The 13,877-nt window shown below is 37.1% G+C and overlaps 1 protein-coding gene across 2 annotated transcripts in view; it reads right to left on the bottom strand.

The window, feature by feature from the left end:
- Nucleotides 1–13,877, bottom strand: part of LOC123548511 (uncharacterized) — a 71,107-nt gene that overhangs the window by 31,800 nt on the left and 25,430 nt on the right. For both annotated transcript variants that reach the window (XM_053546328.1, XM_053546329.1), the window contains exons 15-23: nt 13,094–13,211; nt 12,464–12,735; nt 9,709–9,930; nt 9,160–9,224; nt 6,124–6,318; nt 5,680–5,806; nt 4,767–4,931; nt 2,036–3,793; nt 859–1,119 (exon numbers count right to left, since the gene is read on the bottom strand). In XM_053546328.1, the coding sequence (XP_053402303.1) occupies nt 859–1,119; nt 2,036–3,793; nt 4,767–4,931; nt 5,680–5,806; nt 6,124–6,318; nt 9,160–9,224; nt 9,709–9,930; nt 12,464–12,735; nt 13,094–13,211 (3,183 nt within the window). The remainder of the gene's footprint in view (nt 1–858; nt 1,120–2,035; nt 3,794–4,766; nt 4,932–5,679; nt 5,807–6,123; nt 6,319–9,159; nt 9,225–9,708; nt 9,931–12,463; nt 12,736–13,093; nt 13,212–13,877) is intronic.

The raw sequence follows: 13,877 nt of genomic DNA, 5'->3' as shown, positions 1-13,877 counted from the left end.
CCTTTGACGGAGTGACCCTAAAATCAATAGGGGTCATCTACCCTTCATGACCAATCATCCTATGAAGTTTCAACATTGTGGGTCAAGTGGTTCTCTAGTTATTGATTGGAAATGGTTTTCAATGTTCAGGCCCCTGTGACCTTGACCTTTGACGGAGTGACCCCAAAATCAATAGGGGTCATCTACTCATCATGACCAATCATCCTATGAAGTTTCAACATTCTGGGTCAAGTGGTTCTCTAGTTATTGATCGGAAATGGTTTTCAATGTTCAGACCCCTGTGACCTTGACCTTTGACGGAGTGACCCCCAAAACAATAGGGGTCGTCTACTCCAGCAGCCCTACAACCCTATGAAGTTTGAAGGTTCTAGGTCAAATGGTTCTCCAATTATTGCTCGGAAATGAAGCGTGACGTACGGACGGAAGGACGGACAGGGCAAAAACAATATGTCTCCCCAAGAGTGGGGGGAGACATAAATATACTCTGAAATCATTAATATAAAGAGAATGCTTTTTGTCAACTCTGTTGTGGCATCGTTAAATGAAATCAAAATCCAACAATAAAATACAATTTATGCTCTTTTTAAAACTTCCTAATCCACATGCAGGAATTAGTGCCTTAACTAAACAGCCCTTTTGTTCTTTATTCACAAAATGATAGTTTCTGCCCACCACTGGTATTTAAAACAATTTAAACTATACTTTGCAAACGTCATATTCTTCAGTCAAAATTTCGCAGATACACGTTGTTTTTCACTGAAGAAAACATGAAGTAAAATTGGGTTTACACATTACATCTAATTTCCAATACAAAATGCACAAGAACTTGCAGTTTGTGACTATGAATTACGAACTTACCTGGAGTTCTGTCAGGAAGGTGTCTAGCTAAGTTTCCATCTGTGGCAGAGAGAGCCCCTGTAGAGAGCTGGGACTGCATACCACTCGGGGTAGCCATGAGTGTGGTCTGAGAGTACATAGACCCTCCCCCTAGACCACACAGTCTCTCAAACATGGGTCCGCCCTGCGGATACGGTGTTGATTGAGCTGATGCTTGTCGTTTAAATGCTGAATAATCTGAGTAGTTTGAGTGGATATCACTTAACCTAGGTAAATCTCCACCTGTAAAATATCACTCAAGATGCTGATAAGGGTCGATTATCAAGGCCTAAGTTAAGAGAAGTATGTAGCATCAATACAAAATTCAAAGTAAAGCGCCATCATACCTGCTGTGTAACTACCCAAATCACAGTAATTTAGAGCTTGTAAATACTGTTCAATAATACAGTATGTTAATTGGAAATTCTTTCCTGTTCAAAGAAATATTCCTGAAATGAATGCCCTAACTCATCTGCTTGGCCTTATCAGAAATGAAAGTTGTAATCTAAGCCAATACCCAATCAAATTAGAGTGAATGTTAAAACTCTTTTCTTTTATTTTAAGGAAAATGTCCCAAATAGCGAACTGTTAATTTCATCATATTTATTTCTATTAGTGTATGCAAATACATAAAATATATAACTAACTGTGAAATCATTAATATTCTGTGTGACTTGTTTTTGTGGATTTTGCGTTTGCTTCAATCCACAAGATAAGATCGAAAGGAACAAATAAAACTGCCAGTCATTTTCATCTTCAGTCAAAATCTACAAACTGAAATACCCCGTAGTCATTTTGGCCAAAGCTTGAAATGTCAAGCCCACAAACTTCAAATATTTCAATATTGTATTGAAAATCTCTCTAAATGCTAACTAAATAACTAAACGAACAAGAGCTGTCACTAATGGTGACAAATGCCCCCGCAGCGCCTTGACCTGGTGACCCAAAGTCAGTAGGGGTCGTGTACTCAATAAGTACTATCAGCACGTGAAGTTTGAAGGTCCTGGGTGCAGTGGTTCGTGAGTAAAGTGCCTTCATGCAAAAAGTTAACGTTGTGACGAACGAACGAACGAACGAACGGACGGACAGTTGAAAACTAATATGCCTCCCTTTGGCGGCATAAAAAAATTAACCTAAAACTTATATTCTTGTTACTCACCTAAAGTATCTAGGGTTTCTCTCCCTTGCAAATACTGCCAGTCAGTGTTGGATTCTAGCGAGTCTCTACCAGGCTTGCAGAAATACGAGTCTGACGTTGTGGCATTCATTGTTTGGAAGTTTTCCTGATGTACAGTGCTATTTCTAGAATAAATACGGTCCATCACCTGTACACTATAGTCTCTCCTGAGATTTTCTTGAGCAAAATCAGTCTGCATTAATGACTGTTTCGTCAATAAATGTGGTTTTTCAGACACTGCTGACTGATTTTCTGGCAAGAGATTATGCTTAAAGCTTGACACTGGCAGCTGTGGCGGAATACCAGACACATTTAAAGTTTTATCCTTGTCACTGTGTGGTGCACTATTCTGTTTATGAGGAATATTAACATGCTCTGTCGGATCTGACTGTGTGGATTCACTTTGTCCTAGCACTACAGAAGTTTGAGTCCAGCTCTCCAACTTTTCAGCACTTTGCTTAGTCTGTGTCTCTGTATTTTTTGAGTCATCATTTATATCTCTACCTTGAGCTTGAGTCACAGTCTGAGTTTTCATTGAACTACCACCAGTTGTCCTTATCATTGGACTTTTACTTTGTGTTGGCTTTAAATTTGCCGACAGTCTGTTTTGAGCACTAGCAATTTTGTCAGCTTTGTGTTTATGCACTCTGTTTTCAGTATCGAGATCATTTGGTTTTGAATCTTTATGCTTAAGTATATCAAAACCGCGAGATTCAGCAAGCCCCACGTCATCAAGACCAGCAACATCCTCTCTCAACTCTCCTTTATGGTTGATATGAGCGTAATCAGATCTTTGGCTATATTCCGTACCATCCGGAATATGATGACCAGGCATGTACCCGTGGTCAATGTCAGTGCCGTCCAAGCGTGACCATTCCATATCTCGATCAAGTAACCTTTTATCATGGACGGGTGATTCTCTAGATGCACCCTTCCTAGTCTGCCTACCCGTACTTTCAAGACACTTAGCATCACTCGTATCTGTTTTAAAATTATCTCCAAATTTACGTGTCAGCTGTGGGGTAATTCCTCTGACATTCGTTAAAATTTTATCACTATCCCTATTGGTTTGGCCATCTGGAGGTGGTGTCTTTTCTCTATCCTTTTGTGCAAAATTATCATGTTTCAAAGATTCACTATTACCCGTGTAACTCAATGATTTAGTACTTTTCAACCTTTCTTTCAAATCGTCAGACAATTCTGTATGAAATACTCCAGCACTATCGGTGAACTTAAATTTGTCTAATCTATCCATTATCCCACTAGAACTAGGACAGTAATTGGATGCATTGGGAGATGACCAAATATCGTCACTCAAAAAACTTTGATTTGGTGAGCGTGGCGACGCATTTTGATTTGTTTCTGCTGGTTGACTTTCTAACTCTGTCGTTGTCCTCAGTGAGTCATGTAGGGAACCACTCTTGAATCCAGAATCAGTACTTTTTTCTTTCTGTTTGGAATTATTTTTTAACAAGGAAGTATCAGAATTTGTGACTTTACGGAAACTCCGACTTACATCAGATCCTTTCCTTACCGGAAATTGCGATGTTTTTGTTGGTGAATTTTTACTCATTGTTGAAATTGGCGATGGCACGCTTGACGGCACTGTGGAACTGCTGCCTGAAGTCGACTGAAACCCAGGCTTGGATTTTGATTTAGAAGCATACATGTTCTGGAACTGGGAAGCTTTGGTGTCAGCAGCCTTCAACATCATACTGATTTCACCCATACTCAACTTCGCTGCAATTAAAGAACACTTGAAAAGTCTATGGCTGAAAACTGAACTTTTATTCCTTAAAAAATTGTTTAAAATTCCAAACAATAATTCCAACTTGGCATTCAAAAAATTGTTCAAAATTTGGTAAAAGATCCATTTGGCATTCGTAGTTATTTAAAATAACCCATTTGGCATTGAATTTCATGAAGTTGTTCAAAATTTGTCACAACAAAAACCCATTTGACATTCAGTACAAAAAAGACAAAAGCATACAATCATCATTAAGTTCTTATCATAAAGACATGTTAAGTCTGGTGCTGAACAGTTACAATAAAAGAGATGAAACCTTTGGCACAATGCCCACAATACATGACTGGTTTTATACATATTTTTATTTGAAAGGGAAAGGCAACATTTCAAAAGGTTTTATTAAACTATTATAGGCAGTGAGAGAATTAGATACAAGAAATTTATGAACATTTCAAATTTCTATTAAAAGGTGGCAGTGATTTTGATTCTATGGCAACATAAAACAAAATGGCAGATTTAATTTACTTTTATAATATGATCATTTTTTTTTTTCATTACGTAAAATATTTTCCCTTCTTTTTTCCAACTAGAGGGAAAGAAATCATTTTGCTCCAAATCTTCAAACACTAGATTACGAAATTTAATCTATCTTAAATGTATCTGTAAAATAATTAATTCTGCAGTGTGTAAATGACATGATAAACACAAAAAAAATTGAAGCCTCAATCGTCTGCTATTTTCTTGAATTTCCAACAGCCATATCTTTTTCAATAGTAGTCCAATTTTAAAATTCTTTGAAGTGTTATCAATGGCTGGCCGATAACTTTCAAATAAAATCAACTTATTTTTAGGCAATCTTTCCCCTTAAAATATGAGAGGTAATTTCAAGAAAGAAATATTTTTTCTGTAAGACTATACCCACAGAACAGCATGGAAACAGAATAATAATTATTTTATGTAACTTACTTGAATCACCTGTTCCCATGGTACCGTTCATAGTTTTAATACCAAGCTCTCCGACATCTAGGGCACTCACTGTCAGTGGAGACTGAGGTTTGGGTGTCTTTAACAAAGAGTCCATTGTAAGAGTTATATCTTCTTCCTTCTCACTATGTGAACGGGCTGGAGTTTCTACAAAAGGTTAAACAAGCTGCATCATTTCTTGTTAAATTTAATTTACTTGTAAGTTCTCATTATTCACAGGCTAAAAATATCGTACTTATGTGGATTACAAGGTTATGCCCACCAACAATATTAAATCACCATGAATCTTTAAATTTTGAAAACAAATTCACTTAACTTTCATAAAAATTTTACGGCAGGAACCAGTTAATTTCTTACCAAAAACTTAAATAAATTCACAGTACAGTGAAAACTGATTGCTCAGGCATTGACGTCTAGATCACTTTAGCCGACTCCAGTGATCCAAAGTTGCTTTCCTTAATTTTCAACATTGAATCACTCAAAGCTCTGGATAACTCAAGCCAATTCCCTTGCAACTTGGCTGAGGGGCAAGTGATTCAATTTATTCATTTTATTGGGTTTAACGTCGCACCAACACAATTATAGGTCATATGGCGACTTTCCAGCTTTGATGGTGGAGGAAGACGCCAGGTGCCCCTCTGTGCATTATTTCATCACAAGCTGGCACCTGGGTAAAAAACACAAACCTTCTGTAAGCCAGCTGGATGGCTTCCTCACATGAAAAATTCAACAACCCGAGGGAGGCTTGAATCCACTTCAATGAGGGACAAGTGATGAAAGTGATTCAAAGCCACCAAACAAAGATCAGGTGTGCAAACCCAAGACCAATGTTAATCATACAGGTAACAAAACCTAAAGCATATAATTACTATTACACAATTACTATCATACTCACGATTTCCATACTGCCCTACTCCTGATGAGCGTGTTGATTCAAACACAGATTCCTCATCTTCTTCTATTAGACGGGCAGGGCGGCTCTTTGGTTTTGGTGGACTTTTAACATTCATGCCAAAATCCGGCTGAAATGTAAATATAAAGGTACAGATATGTTACCCATTTCTTGTTTTCAACTACTTTAACCCACCAAATAGCTCCAAAATATATAATGAAAACAGGAGGTGGCCAATATTTCCATGAATATTTCCCAAAACCTTCTACAAAATTTACCAAGCTCACAAAAGGCAACAAATAGATTATTTTCCAGCACACCGCTATGCAATCTAATGCTATGACGTCAGAAAAATGAATTGTTGAATAATAATGCACAGTTTTCAGCTTTCTTAGATAGTAGGAAAATAAACTGGGTTGTGTTAGAATTGAAATTATATTATTTTACCCTGGGATTTGAACCATCACCATCTAGGCTCCCAAGTGCTTCAGTCCGACCTCTCATGAACGTCCCAACAGAGATTCGAACACAGACCTCTTCCTCCTCCTCTGGACCTTCAAGCCACGATGGTCGCGCCACAGTCATGATGCTACGGTATGCCCAGGAATCATTTGGAGAACCTGTATCAACCATGGCATCATCCTGAACCATAAAAACATTTGTATTCAAGACTAAACTACAGGTGAAAATAGCATTTATTATTACCAGGGTGGCCACCAAAATTCTGAAGTAAATTTCCCTGATAATTCCCTGAATTTTCCCTGACAGGATAGTCAGTTTCCCTGATACGTTGTTTTTGCGTAGCAACAATTGTGAATATAAATGTAGTAATATTATGGCCTCCATCCTTCCCTTCTAGCCATACCTTCTCCACCAATAAACTTGTTTATTTTACATCTATTTTATATACATATGAAATTATATTTATTTATTATATTTTGAAAATATATTCATTATTTATTTTATTTTCAGAATACTGTTTGAATAATCAATTATATAGGTAATTTAAGATCTCATTGAGCAACTTCAGTATGAGTAGTAAGCATGGTAAGTAACAACTCAAAACAGCTCAAAAAAGAAAAACTTCAGTACTTCAACAGCAATGACTTACATTTCACATACAGGTACATACCATTATTTATTTTGTAACTTGTTGTGATACTAATTCTAGTGTCTTTTATTGCCTATAACATTGATTATTCAAATTAACAATGTGATTACAGCTTTAATCAGTTATCATGTTTTAATTGTAAATGAACTGAGCCTGATTTTTAACATTCTCCTTTACAATGCCACAAAGACACTACAATCTTCATAATCATACTGCATATTAAAGCAGAAGGTTACAAATAAGCCTTTAAGTATTACAAATATATAACTTTCTAAACATTATCAATGTTCTACATCCATTCAGGTTTCTAACAAGCTATACTCACAAAACTACCAGTAACTGCAGTTTTCACTTTGAATTTAAAACACTATTAATGCTAGTACAACTAAGTAAATCAAACAGGATGTTACGTATACACATTAACAATCCAGCACTTTCGTTTCTAATATGAGGCAGTGGGAAGTAACTTTTCCTGCAGTTTTAACTTTTAACTTAAAAAGAAAAATATTAAATCTAGACAAATCGTGGTCTTCAAGATTTGACATAAAAGTTTCTTCGAAAATGAATTAGTCCACTAAATTAGCATACAACTGTCAACACCTCTTTGCATTCATAACAACAATTTCATCTTTCTAGTAAACTGAGTTTAAAAGTCAAGTCATGACATGGGACACCAGCATAATGACTTTGTGGTCAGTATGGATTAAAAAGGCCTGTACTCTGATCAGGAACCATCCTGCTGTTCATTTTAACTTTATAGACCTATGGCTGTTACAGTTAATGTGCACAAACAAACAACATGGATCCTGATCACACTACACAGAATGTACAGGCTAGTCTTGATTCCATTATTATTATTATTATTATTATACCAGATTTATATAGCGCCCTTTTCATGATCAATTTCACGTTCAAATGGGCTTTACATAGTTCAAATGCAGCCACACAGGGCGCATAATTCATCCTCTACTAGTACAGACACAGAGCGATCTGACCAGAGAGACAGAGTGAGACAAAGCCCCCACGACAGAGAGATCAGAAATCAGATACAGGTTTGTCCGGCAAACTTAGCCTAGCTCGTTGCGAATAGACAGTCTGGTTCTTTAACGTGCCCAGTGTATAGCACTGATACACGCCAAAGAGTTTTCTCATGAAGTTGCTAATTTTATGGTTTTAAAAATACATTTCATAATTATGCTATCCAAGTCTAATGTTAATGTTTGTTAATAACTAGCAAAAGTCTAACAAGCAACTACTACCAATACACAGGTATTTCTAATGCATGATTCAAATGTTGGTATACATTTAGTTAATGTCAGTAATGTACTGTCACTCAATTCATTTTAGTTTTTAGTTGTGTAACAACTTCTGCTTGCTTTCAAAGTACAATGTATCAGTAATTGAGCTCTGGGGCAATGGTTGCTCAATTCCATTTTAGCTTCTCTCCATTTTAGAAACAAAAACATATCTCTTATAGTTGATGAATAACAGTTTTAAAATCATCAAACAGTGAGTGCATTGATTTTGCTAAGTATTATATAAAATAAATGTAACTATTATGAAAAAGAGAAACCACCAGTAGCCAAGACATAATCATACATCTTTTAAATTTTTTCTTTCAATTTTTGAAAAATTCCCTGATAATTCCTTGATTTTTTCAAAATTTTCAAATTCCCTGAATTTTCCATGCAGGGAATTTTTTTTAGACCTTTTCCCTGTTTTCCAGAGTCGGTGGCCACCCTGTATTACATTCTCATTTAATAACTCTGTTAAGTTTCAATGGAACCTGAAACATCAGTATTTTTCCATACTGACATTCAAAATTCATATTGGGTGTGTGACGTCAGTTTCATGTATGTCCTCGGCTTTAAAAGTTCTTTAACAACAATATTTTCAATTTCGCTCAGGCGTAATAACTATTTTTTATTATTTGTACAATAATTTGTGCATGTAATAAAAAGATTATTAGATTCGCACTCATTCTTTCCCGGAATAAAGTCTAGCAATATTTCCGCTGCAGAACTCGTGCAAATTTCTTGGTACAAATCTAATACCCTATAAATAGTCCTTCCACCTTTTAATGGCGGAGGAAGACCCATTATGCCCCTTCGAGAATTAGGTTAGCTGGTCTGGCTGTGTGGAACCAAAATAACACCAGGAGCGCAACCTGACATGCTGAATAACGATCCTCTCAGTGAAATACTTTTTGAGGTATGAATAACAAGATTAGAAGCACAGAATTTTTTACCAAGAAATTGGGGAATTATTTCTGCCTGATTAATTTCTGCTCTACAGACACAGCTGGCTGACATAGCAGAAATAATATTCCAGCAGAAAACACCTCTTTTACAGTATTTTAACATAGTCCTCACCTGTCTTATAACATGTTCTTCCTCAAATTCTGCTTCATCTGCATCCAGCATAGCATTACCATCAGCTGAAATATACGAAACAATCAATATCACATGGACATGAAATAAAGGCCTGTCCAGCAGGACACTAACCACTCAGTAAACCGAATCATGCAGAAAACTCTGCTCTACATCCTAGCATTATCAATAAAACTGCACAAATACAGATCACATGTCAATGGCTTTCAATACATCTAATTGGTTTTCTACAAGATTTTGTAACATACTTTTTGTAGTAAAGTTTTCAAATAATAGCCAATGACAAAGATAATGTTTGTTACTAGTTTGACAACAAATAGGAATTTTAAGCTTGTATGAGTACTACAAAATCTTTTTCTTGATTTTATCTAAACACTCAAGACATAAAAAATTCATCAGAACTTAGAGGTAGATTTACATAAAACATAATTATGGAACATAATTTTCTCTAGTGTATTGCTGAGAACATTGACTTGCCATACAATCAAACTCCTAAACATAGTCAGCAATCTGACACAAATTTCAACTAACCATTTCCAAAAAAGTCCTCATCATTGACCGTAAGATCCATGGCACTTGTACCCCCGCAGCTTGGCACCCGCCGGAGACCAGCCCTTTGTTCTTCCGTCCTTCCGGAAAGCGAGGTGCGGAACTCCAGATCACTAAAACTGGACTTTGCAGACTTACTGGAGCTGGTCGATTTTTGACTTGAATCACTCCCACTGCTCTGAGATAATGATTGCTTTGACTTTACTGCAAAGGGAGAGGAACTAAATCATTTTTATACATAAACAATCCAAAATTGTACCTCAAATTAAGAGAAAATATTCCATTTACTATGATATGACCAGACTTTGACTTTTAAGTGGTATTTCTGCTTATTTGGAATCATTGAGTCTATACTATTATCCTTGATGATACCGACTCACTGCAGTTATAATTTCTGTCCTTTTGAAATTGAAGTCCAATGAAGAAATATTTTATAATATGACCTATGTTCTGTTACTATTCAATCTTCTTCTTACAGATTTATTTAGAACCTTCAGCACTGTTCTTTTTGCCATGAAAAAAGCTTACTCTGACTTTACCGCACTGAATTTAATAAACATTTTACACTGTTTTACAACTTTTGGACAAGACTGTGGTCATTATGAACAAAGATTTGGACATTTAATTTTTCTAACAGATATTCAATGTTATCTTGCTCCTACAAGTTTCTTGCATTTCTATTGGTCAATAGACGTCACGTGGAGACAGGATATATTCCATATCCTGCTAGTATATTTCAGATATGAATTTTGATAAAAACAAAATGGCTGCCACACTGCTGGCGTAATTGAATCATGTCAGATTATTTATTAGCTCCAGCGATAGTATCGTTTCCGAGAGTAAATTTAGTGTTTTCTTGCCGATTTCATTCTACTTAAGTTGAGGCTCATGAAGTTTGACAAAAGTTAACCGTAAAAGCGGAATAACTCTGTATGGGATACACGGACGTTGAAATCTTTTTTTTTTTTTTTTTAAATTTTTTTTTTTGGTTGGATTTAACGTCGCACCGACACATGGTAGGTCATATGGCGACTTTCCAGCTTTAATGGTGGAGGAAGACCCCAGGTGCCCCTCCGTGCATTATTTCATCACGAGCGGGCACCTGGGTAGAACCACCGACCTTCCGTAAGCCAGCTGGATGGCTTCCTCACATGAAGAATTCAACGCCCCGAGTGAGGCTCGAACCCACATCGATGAGGGGCAAGTGATTTGAAGTCAGCAACCTTAACCACTCGGCCACGGAGGCCCCACGTTGAAATCTTGTTTTAAGTTAAATCATCGTAAAATAAAGGAACTGACATATTCATTACTCAGCAGTTTGTTGTAGGATCATTTAATCTACGTGCAAGATAAATGATTTAACAGGAAACGGGATGAAAGCCGAAGTATCAAGACATTTGTGACATCGTGAAATCTAGTGACTTTCGAAGCGATGGAACAAAGTTTTACTAGTGTTTCTGATCTAAACCAGTTCATAACCTGTGTAAATGAGCTTTTGTGTTTTGTGATTTAACCAAAACACAGGTCATTGTGCATTTTATGGCTGATGTAAAACAACTATAAGCAAAACATGATGACCAAACAAATGATTGTAGGATTCCAGTCTGCACTGTAAGTAGCTTTGCTAATTTACAAAATGTGTTGATTATAGCATGTAATTAAAGGGTAGTCGGCAAGATAAAATCGTTTTACAGCTTGTTGGTGACAGGATACGGGATATACGCTGTCTCGAAAATCCATATCAGGCGAGAGCTTTGCAGTGTAACTAATAATGTCCAAAGATATGTGAGGGGCCAGGTCAGGGGCCATAACTCCTACAATACTGAATGAATCCGGACACGAAACCCCAGGTGCACAACTGCACATGCTGACCAACATTCCTGTAAACTTTGGTGACTCTAGGTCAAATACTTTTGGAGCTACGCACGACACAACATTAAAATGACCAATTTTTAACTAAGTCAGGGGCTATAACTCCTACAAGACTGAATGAATCCGGAAGCGAAACCCCAGGTGCACAACTGCACATGCTGACCAACATTCGGATTTCCTGTACTTTGGTGACTCTAGGTCAAATACTTTTGGAGCTACGCGTGACACAACATTAAAATGACCAATTTTTTACTAAGTCAGGGGCCATAACTCCTACAATACTGGATGAATCCGGACGCGAAACCCCAGGTGCACAACTACACATGCTGACCAACATTCCTGTAAAGTTTTGTGACTCTATGTCATATACTTTTGGAGCTAGGCGCAACACAACACTAAAATGACCAATTTTTACAGTCAGGGGCCATAACTTCTACATGACTGAATGAATCCGGACACAAAACCCCAGGTGCACAACTACACATGCTGACCAACATTCCTGTAAAGTTTTGTGACTCTATGTCAGATACTTTTGGAGCTAGGCGCGACACAACATTCTCGGAAGGACGGACGGACAAGAGCAAATCTATATGCTCCCCCCAAAGTGGGGGCATAAAAAGAGCAGAAGTCTTTGAAAAAAAAAACCCCAAAAACAACAGACAAATAACAGAATACAGACATATAGTCAGATATGTTTTAAACAAAAATCTTGGTGCCTCAGGCAAGTGACAGTGTAATTAGAACAGGAAGTTAATTTGGGAATTTAGTCGACTGCATGTGCTTGTTTAATATAGGCCACCACTAAGGCATGTTCAACTGTTTGATTAGTCATACAGAAATACTGATGACCTGCACTAAAACATACCTATTGACTTAGAAAAGTTGGCTGCTTTTGGAGCAGGAAGAGTTGGTTTCCTGAATATTTCACTGTCTGTAAGGTGGGAACTTTTCTGAGGCAGAATGTTTGTATCAGGCAGTTGTGGAAGTCCCTCTGGCTGGGTACAAGAACTTGTATATGGCTGTAGAAATGGTAATCCCAAATCATGAAACTGACTGGTTCCCTGCTGCTGTGTCTGTAATCCTGTCATACTGCTTGAGGGACTTCCTGCAGCTTGGTACCGATCCATGTTGCTGCTTCTGAAAATCAAAATGATTCTGTTTTGTTTTACTTGACATTTTTGATTTTCATTCTATCTTATCTCTTAAGCACCAAAGCTATCTGTAGTTCAATAAATCCATTACATTGCAACCTGTATCCAGTCAAAACTGGTTGACTTCCTGCAGAAGATCAATGGTAGCTGTTTAAAGCAGACTGCCTTATTACACCAATTCTAAATTACTCAAGTTGTTTTCCTTGCTCCTTTATTTCATGCAAAGGAACAATTACCTTTAAGCGGGATGAAACACTTCTGTCCATGACATTCAAGACTGTCTTACTGCCCTGATTGGTTCTAATACTGCCCCCTATATTCATTGAGGAAAACAAAAAAATTACCTTGTAGGGGAACCAGACGCAGCACTCCTATGTCCTAGACTAGCCTGACGTTCCAGACTGCTTGTTTTACTACCCTGACTGGTTCTCATACTGCCCTCTAACTCAGCCCATGGAGCATCTACAGATAAAACATGGATAAAGCATATACCTCTAACTTACACAGGAATTAATAATAAAACAACCAGACTTTTTTTGTATTTCAGAATTATTTTTTGTATTTCAGAATTATTATGAAATCATTATTCGTAGGGTAATATTTACTGGATTTCATGTTGTGACACACCAAAATGTTAAATACCACAACACATACTAGGGCTGCTTTTGAGAAAAGCACATGTCTTCCACAACAGCCTAATCATCTAAATAATAAGTTTTTATATACTGTTTACTCATTACAGATATACCTTTGAAGAGTAAAAAGGCAGATTTTGGGTAAATCAAGGGCTGTAATTCTGAATTGCCTGAGGCAATTTGGCTAGCAATCTTGGACGAGGAATTATTGGCAAACACATTTTGTTCAAGCTTGGTGAAGATCGGATGAGAACTGTTCGACTTGGAGCACGGACAAGAGTAAAATGGCCAGTCTCGGTAATTCAAGGGCCATAATTCCGAAGTGCCTGGGCTGACTTGGTTAGTTATCGAACTTGGCCGAGGACTTACCATCAAACTCATTTTGTTCAAGTTTGGTGAAGACAGGATCAGAAATCTTTGACTAGAGTGCGAAAAAGATTTATGACAGACAGACGCACGCACACGCGCACACAGAGGAGTAAAACTATGTCTC

This window comes from Mercenaria mercenaria, chromosome 6 (genome assembly GCF_021730395.1).
Source record: "Mercenaria mercenaria strain notata chromosome 6, MADL_Memer_1, whole genome shotgun sequence".
NCBI lineage: Eukaryota > Metazoa > Mollusca > Bivalvia > Venerida > Veneridae > Mercenaria > Mercenaria mercenaria.
The sequence above is the reverse complement of the archived record's forward strand: the minus strand, read 5'-3'. Positions and strand labels throughout refer to the sequence as shown.